This window comes from Saccopteryx leptura, chromosome 5, assembly GCF_036850995.1.
Source record: "Saccopteryx leptura isolate mSacLep1 chromosome 5, mSacLep1_pri_phased_curated, whole genome shotgun sequence".
NCBI classification, from domain to species: domain Eukaryota; kingdom Metazoa; phylum Chordata; class Mammalia; order Chiroptera; family Emballonuridae; genus Saccopteryx; species Saccopteryx leptura.
In genome coordinates this window covers 220,150,715-220,158,924 of record NC_089507.1, presented here as the reverse complement: position 1 = coordinate 220,158,924, position 8,210 = coordinate 220,150,715, and the positions used below count along the sequence as shown (strand labels likewise).

The following is an 8,210-nucleotide window of genomic DNA, read 5'->3' as shown; positions in this document are numbered from 1 at the left end:
TCTCCATCCAGACCTGCAGCGCGCTCCGTCCCTGAAACCCCATCCCCACCCCCGCACCCCCACCCCCACCCCCGCACCCCCACCCCCACCCCCACCCCCACCCCCACCCCCGCACCCCCACCCCCACCCCCGCACCCCCACCCCACCCCCACCCCACCCCACCCCCGCACCCCCACCCCACCCCCACCCCCACCCCCGCACCCCCACCCCCACCCCCGCACCCCCACCCCCACCCCCGCACCCCTGCACCCTTGCGGGTCGCTCTGCACCGCAGGAGTAGCCCGGCTCGGGAAGAGGCGGTCACCAGGTACGCTCTGATTGGACAAACGCAGAGTCCCGGCGGCGGCGCGTGGGCTCCTTAAAACAGGGAGTGAGGTCAGTGGGCGCTAGAGCCCGCCCCGGGCCGGGCCCTGCGCGCCGCGGCGGAGAGAGGAGAGAGGAGAGGGAGGAGCCGAAGGCGGGGCCGAGGCGGGCGGAGAGGCCCGAGCGCCGCGGCTCGGGGGCCGACAGAGAGCCGGACGGACGCGCGGAGTCGGGAGCAGCGCACCGGCGGGGACAGCGGCCGGTTTGGGCGGGCCCCGGCGGCGTGGCCATGGCCGAGCTCAAGTCACTGTCGGGGGACGCGTACCTGGCGCTGAGCCACAGCTACGCGGCGGCGGCAGCAGCGGGCTTCGCCCTCGGGGCGGCCCGGGGGCCCGAGGCAGCCCGTGGCTACAGCGCACCGGACCTGGGCGGCGACCTCCCCGCGACGCCCGCGCCCCGCAGTCCAGCTGCGGCGGCCGAGAGCTGCGGGGAGCAGAGCGGCGACGAGGACGAAGCCTTCGAGCAGCGGCGGCGGCGGCGGCGCGGGCCGGGGGGCGCGGGGGACGGGCGGCGGCGGCCCCGGGAGCAGCGCTCGCTGCGGCTCAGCATCAACGCGCGCGAGCGGCGGCGCATGCACGACCTGAACGACGCGCTGGACGGGCTGCGCGCCGTCATCCCCTACGCGCACAGCCCGTCGGTGCGCAAGCTCTCCAAGATCGCCACGCTGCTGCTCGCCAAGAACTACATCCTCATGCAGGCGCAGGCCCTGGACGAGATGCGGCGCCTCGTGGCCTACCTCAACCAGGGCCAGGGCCTGGGCGCGCCGGTGGCCGCCGCGCCCCTGGCGCCCTTCAGCCAGGCCGCGATTTACCCCTTCACTGCGGGCACCACGCTTCCCTGCCCAGACAAGTGCGCCGCCTTCTCCGGGACTCCCTCGGCGCTTTGCAAACACTGTAACGAGAAACTGTAAGAGCCCTGGGCCACCCCCTTCCGCACGCGCCCTCCATTTCACATTGCCCACGATGACTGTGTCACCCGCCCCGCCCGGACCCCGACCTTGCTCCCAGCGGGTTGCGCGCTGAACAGCTTGGGGCAACGGGAAACGCAAAGCCCGTCTGGACCGGGATTGAGCTTTGAGTGGGGCCCCTGGAATCCACGCCTGGGGTCCGAAGCGTCCATTGGGCACCTTCCCAACGCCCCCCCGGGCCTCGGGGCTCAGCTTCGGAAAGAAGACCAGGCTACAGCGGCAGCGGGGCCTGGCGCGGCCCCCGGGAACGGCCCTTCCGTTCCGGGTAGCAGCCCGGGACTCGCGGAACGCAGGGACAGAGAGTATACCCTGTTCAGTGGGTCGTGGCCCTCGCATTAGCGCGCGTCCTCGTTCCCCGGGTCTGCCTTTCTTGCCGAACTGCAGGGCCGCTCTCTGGATGAGCGTGACCCCGAAGACGCGCGGCGCTGGGCGACTCCCGCCTCTGCCGGCTCCACGACCCTGCGCGCCCCTCAATCGATGTGTTTCAGTTTGGCCCGCAACTGTCGTTTGCAAAGGAGCTGGTCTTCCGACCCAGGAAGGGCTGAGTAATGGCTTTTCGGTTTTCCCAAGTCTGCGTTTATGTTTATTTTCTTGCCTAACTAGAGTGGTGAGTAGACGCCGACGCCCGCTGCCTCCAAGCCTGCGGAATTTGTTCCCTAAACTAAACAGCCCCTGGACCCCCCAGACATTCCCAGTCCCGCCGAATCGCTCTCCCCGGCGCGGTCGTGGTGGAGTTGGATGAAGACTGCGGCGCCCCCTCCGCTCCGAGGCCGCTGCTCGGAAGAGGAGTCCGCAGCGCCTGCGCCTCCACTTGGCCGTAGGGTGTGAAGAGAGGACCCGGTGTAGCTCGGGGGACCGGGCAGAGCCCCCTACGGGCCATCTTCCCCGCGTTGTAGGGGGGAGGAGGTCGGACACGGGTGAGTACGCTGCTGGTGGGGACCTCGAGCCCGGACAGGTGCGACAGGTGAGGGGGGCGCCTGCTTCTCTTTTCTGTCGGTGTCCAGCTCAGAATTCTGCCACCATCGAGTGCCACGTCGGCACGCAGCCCTGGGGGCGTCCGGGGAGACGGCGCTGCCCGCCCCGTTTGTGCCTGAGCGGCTCTGCTACGATATCTGGCTTTATTAACCCAATTTTCTCAGCTGTCGTTAAATACTGCGCTAATGGCGAGAGGACTACCGCCCCAGAAAACCGCCTGTCTACAGCATTTAGCTTTAATTAGTACATTTCAAAGGCTCTTTTATATTTGCAAAGCGAAGTGTGTGGTTCAAGTCTTCTTCATAAAGACGTATGCTTAATACTGGTTTCTGCTCATTTCGATCTTCATTTTCTTTTCATTGCCTTCCCCTACCCCCACTCCTTAACAGACGAGTTTATTAGTTTTGCACACTCAGAGAGCTATGCGTTGGAATCAACATTTCTGATCCCCGCTAGGTAACTGAAGACGGGACAACTAGCTAGCTCAAGGTCATTCCCTGCGGTGGGGGTCATTTCAGAGGGATCCCGGTCCACTTTACAAATTACTTATAACCCGAGACAGAATTGCTTATGCTGGTTAAGACCACACACGTTTAGGACATCATTTCCGTTCAGAATACAGTGTTTTTTATTTCAACGTGATTTGTTTAAATATGACCACATTCTAATGTCAAAGTCAGTGTTCATTTGTGACGGCTCGTCAGAATCTCAGTTTTCAGCTCACTGGGTCGGCGTGGACGGCGTGCTTCGGAATCAGAGTGTAAATAACGTCTCCGAGGTGTGGAGGTCGCGATCTGTGAGCAACAGATACGTGGAAATAATCAGAAAAGGCAAAGGAAAATATCTCTCGGGTAAAAAAAAAAAAATCAATGACAATTTTTAAGAGAACCAGTTTAACTAATCATAGAGCTTTTTAATAACTTGAAGTGGAAGTTAAATCAAATTAAAACTTTTCAAAGTTGCAAAGCTGCTCATCTACGTCCCCAGCTGGTGCCGGCATGCCTTTCACTGGGGGGCGAGCGGATCAGTTTTCAAAGTGAAATGAGGTAGGGTTTCTCAACAGAGCTGCCAATCAAGTGAGCTGGCCCATCAGTATACATGCCATTGGCCTCTCCCAAGTGTGAGCACAGACTCCTTAGAACTAGGACAGCCCAGACACTGGAGGACTTTCTCAGCTCGAAGAGCCCGGCCCTCCTAGGTCCCTGTGCCACCCAGAGGCGCCTGTTTCATGCTCGAGACCCTCTGGGGACATCGGCTGGGGGCTCTGGGCTTGGTGACTCGAGGGCTGTCCTGCGGGTACTGCTGGGCATGGCTATGGGTGGGCTTGCAGGGACCCACCACACCCCTGCCCACCCGAGCTCACGCTTCTTCCCCCGGCACCACCCAAGGGGTGGCGGGGAGAGCTTCGTGCACGCCCGGGATTGGAGAAGGCCTTCTCACAGGCTCGTTCTTTGCTCCGTCTTGGGTGAGACGACGGGCGTGCCTGCTGCCATGAGGACGTGCCCCCAGCACCGGGATGTTGGCCACGGCCCTCTGAACCAGCACCGCCCGCTAGGAAGAGAGTGCCCGCCCCCTGTGGAATTGTACATTTCTAGCGGCACACGGAACAAATGACGACGTGAAGTGAAAAACTGAGTTTTACCTGCTCGTCTTAACGATAACTTTTACTCATCCCAACACAGGCAAGATGGGATCGTGCCAACATGTCAGCAGTATTTTTTAATGATTAGAGAGATTATTTACTCTCTTCTTCTTTTTTTTCCCCCCCACAAGGTCTTCAAAATCCAGCGTGTCTCACATGTTAGAACCAGCCCCGTGGCAGGTGTCCCCTTTTGCTTCTAATAATAGTCAGCTGATCCAGGGAGTAGATTCTAGAGCTGGACAGACAGGAAAGGGCCTGTGGTTGTTGTTACTCCTTAACCCGGGTTCCCCAAGTCCGGCCAGGGCCTGGGCGGCGAGAAGAGCCATGTCCACTTTCCACTGAGCAGTGGTGTCCATGTGGTGGCCAGCCACACCCAAGCCGGGGGGCCAGTGGCAGACAAATCTGGGTCCCTCTACTCCGGCCAGGGGCTGTCTTTTTTTTTTTTTTTTTTTTTTAGATTTTTAAAAAATTTTATTTAGTTTAGAGAGGAGGGGAGGGGAGAGAGAGAGAGAGAGAGAGAGAGAGAGGGAGAGAGAGAGGCAGGAAACTTCAACTCCCATATGTGCCTTGACCAGGCAAGCCCAGTGTTTCGAACCGGTGACCTCAGCATTTCCAAATCGACGCTTTATCCACTGCGCCACCACAGGTCAGGCCAGGGGCTGTCTTGAAGCCAACATAGCCTTCGTCCACCTGAATGAAGGACGTGGTCACCCTGGCTGCTGCTTGTTCAGCTCGCTGGCCAAGGCCTCACTCAATCCCTGGCTATGAGCCCGGGAAGCCAGGCTCAGGGGTGCTTGGGGTCGGTAGCTCCTTAGGGGTCCCTTGCCAGGTCAGGAGAGGCCAGCAGCCTGGCTAAAGCCCTGTGCCTTATCTCCATTCACCGGCGGGCATGCCTGCTGGCCCCAGAGCACACCACCCCCAGCTCGCCAGGTGGGAAAAGAGGGCGTGCAGATTACTGAACAAGGTGGTGACCCAGGACAGACACAACGGCCCTTTCTTCTTCTCTTTAAAACACCCCCTCCTGTGGACTGAGTCCTCTCACACCCCTGGGGTTTGATGCCGCTCTGTCTGGGTGGCCCTCCTGCCAGCCACCGTGCCCGCACAGAACCAAACTGTTTGGCCTGACCTGTGGTGGCACAGTGGATAAAGCATCGACCTGGAAATGCTGAGGTCGCCGGTTCAAAACCCTGGGCTTGCCTGGTCAAGGCACATATGGGAGTTGATGCTTCCTGCTCTTCCCCCCTTCTCTCTCTCTCTCTCTCTCTCTCTCTCTCTCTCTCTCCCCCCCTATAATGAATAGATGAAATCTTAAAAAACAACAACAACAACAAAAACAAAACCAAACTGTTTGCTGAGAGGTTTTCCGTCTGCTCGGTGAGGCCCCACGTTGGCAGTGATGCCCTAGACCCTTAATACCCAGAGACCTGTGTTGTCCCCCAGGTATGAAATTCACTCCCTCCAAACTGGGTTTTTTGTAATAGGCTTTGGCATCTGAACGCCACCCCAGGGAGACGCCCCCAGTATCGTGTCATCAGACAGCCCGCCCGGGCTCAGAGCAGACACACAGGCCGGCCACCTTGCTTCCAACTGTTTGCCCTTGTTGGTTTCATCCCTAAGATGGGGTTTTCTCTGCACTTACGGCGATGTCGGCAGGGAGTTCGTGGTGCCTTACACGGAAGCTCATGAGCGTCTCAGTCCAGACGCTTGCTCTGTCAAATACGCGTATCTCGGCCCCCGGGGTGGGTAGCTCAGCAGGTTTCAGAGCATCAGCCCCACACACCCAAGTTGTGGGTTCCATCCCCGGTCGGGCACATAGGAGAATCAACCAACGAGTGCATGAATAAATGGAACGACGAATCGATGTTTCTCTCTCATCAATAATAAAAAAAATTTTTTTTTTTTTTAATATTAAATATCCATGTCTCCTTCCCTTTCAGGTTGGGGACATTAAAAGAAGAGGCATCTGCTCATCAAGGACGAGCCCCGTTTTCCTAAAAAGATGGGTGAGGTGGAAACAGCATCCTCACCCCGCCCTCCGCCAATGGTGGGAACCCCGGGCTCGGGAACGGGGAGCGGAGGCCCCTGAGCCCTGGTTAATCCCGCTGAGTGATTACAGCAATTTATGTGAATTTGCTCATGGATATGTTTCTAGTCTTTAATCGCTTTTAGCATCCCATTTGAAGGGATGGAACTCGAGGGATTTACAATGTATTAAATTATTTCTGAAACAATTACCTCCACGGGGGACTCGGGAACTCCGGGATGCTCTGTGACCATGTCCCTCCAGCAGCCTGCCCCGTACAATGAGAAAGTTAAGATGCACTTGTCAACTTAGAGCCCCCAGAGGGGCAAAACCCACGTCACCATAAATACAGAGAGGCTCGACTTATTAGCCAAGTGACCTTTTGATTTGCAGGGGTTTTGCCTGTGTTAAAAGAAGGGGAGGGGGGTTGTGCTGGTTTGGGTCCCAGTCTGGGGGCCCAGGGCCCATGTGTTCCTATCTGTGTATCCAGTCTGCATTGGAACGCAGCTGCGTGAGCGGAAGGTCGAGTGAGGAGCAGGGGTCGCCCGGTGAGTCACGCCCGACGGGGTCTCTGAATGAACCGAGGCGTCTGTTCCTCCGCGGTCAGCGCGTGGCATTGGGATGCACGGTGGCCTCTGTCTGCATTTCCAGGAGGTGCGGTCATTAGCACGGGGCTGGCCCAGGGCCTCTATCCGCTATGACGCTCGGGGCCTCCTGGGGTACCCCCCCACACCGGGCGCTGCACCCCCCCTCCTCGGGACAGGAGCAGGAGGGTTTCAGGAAACAGTGTGCCTGCAGGTCGGCACGCTGAGCCTCCCCAGCCAGCCGAGCTGCGCCCCCAAGCCTCGCGTTGTTGGAAGCGATGAGCCCACAGTCGGTCACTCCCCCGGGGGCCCTGATGCGGCCTGACGTGAGCCCAGCCTCCCCCGTTCCGTGTGGGTGGCCCTTGCTGTCCTGAGAGGCCATGGCCAGGCTGGGAGCTTGGCGGCCCAGACACAAATGGTACCTCCACGCTCTCCGAGGGCCACAAGGCATCTGACGGCTCGCGTTCTTGTCACCTTCGCGGCTCCGCAGCCTGGCTGGTTCTCTGCTGTTTTATTGATTGATTGGTTTGAGAGAGAGAGAGAGGGAGAGAGAGAGAGGGAGAGAGAGAGAGAGAGGGATCTGCCGCTCACTGATGCATGCATTCATCCATTCTGCATGTGCCCTGGCCGGGGATGGAACCCGGAACCCCTGTGTGTGTGAGCGTGTGTGTATGTGTGTGAACACGTGTGTGCACATGTTCACATATCTCTGCATTTCCATGTGTGCACGTGTGTCATGCTGGGTACAGTTTCATTCCCGGAGATGGTTCCCAGGTTCTCGGCCAGGGTGGAGATGCAGAACAGCCGGCCACGCCCTGGGCCCCCCTGCAGCCCGTTCTCCCACCCCAGCCCCTCCCACCCCCGTTCTAAGTCGTCTCTGAACCCCTCCCCTCTGTCCACCGTCCGGCCTCGCGTCTTTGATGGAGGTTAGCGGGATGACCTGCCTCCATTTAAAACCGGGACTGTCCTGGGAAAACAGCCGAGCTGGTCACCCAGGGTGAGGTCTCAAACCCTTTCCCAAAACAGAAGGTGAGGTCGCAGTGTAAACGTGGGCGCTGGGAGCCTCCTCTCTGCTCCCTCCACCTCCCTGGGGTCCTGTCTTCCCAGGGACTCCGTCCACCTCAGCCCAAGGCTGAACCCTACCCTGACACGGGGCGCTCATTGCTGCCCACACACCTGTCTGTCCAGAGGTGGTGAGAATGCCCCAGGCAGGCAGCGGGCAGCAACCCAGGGAGGGGTGTCCTCTGGGTCTCAAGGATGCACTACAACCAGAGCTACAGTCAGGAGGGACTCTGTGAAGAAGGGACACGAGCCGGCCAGGCGGAGCGGGACGGTCTTGTTCTCTGAATTGTGACCCCACTTTCCGGCTCCCGATTTTTCTCCCCAAGATGCCTCCCCAGCCTGGCTGGCGCAGCATGAACCCCAGAGCCCGCCTGGGGTTTTTTTTTTGTTTTTTTTTTTTGTACTTTTCTGAAGCTGGAAACGGGGAGAGACAGTCAGACAGACTCCCGCATGCGCCCGACCGGGATTCACCCGGCATGCCCACCAGGGGGCGATGCTCTGCCCCTCCGGGGCGTCGCTCTGCCGAGACCAGAGCCACTCTAGCGCCTGGGGCAGAGGCCAAGGAGCCATCCCCAGCGCCCGGGCCATCTTTGC

The 8,210-nt window shown here is 59.5% G+C and overlaps 1 protein-coding gene across 1 annotated transcript; it reads left to right on the top strand.

Moving 5' to 3' along the window:
• Nucleotides 1-577: 577 nt before the first annotated feature.
• BHLHE23 (basic helix-loop-helix family member e23) lies at nt 578-6,266 on the top strand. Its single transcript, XM_066386363.1, has 2 exons — nt 578-2,247; nt 5,885-6,266. The coding sequence occupies exon 1, from the start codon at nt 593-595 to the stop codon at nt 1,271-1,273; it is 681 nt and encodes a 226-aa protein (XP_066242460.1). The 5' UTR covers nt 578-592; the 3' UTR covers nt 1,274-2,247; nt 5,885-6,266.
• Nucleotides 6,267-8,210: the final 1,944 nt, after the last annotated feature.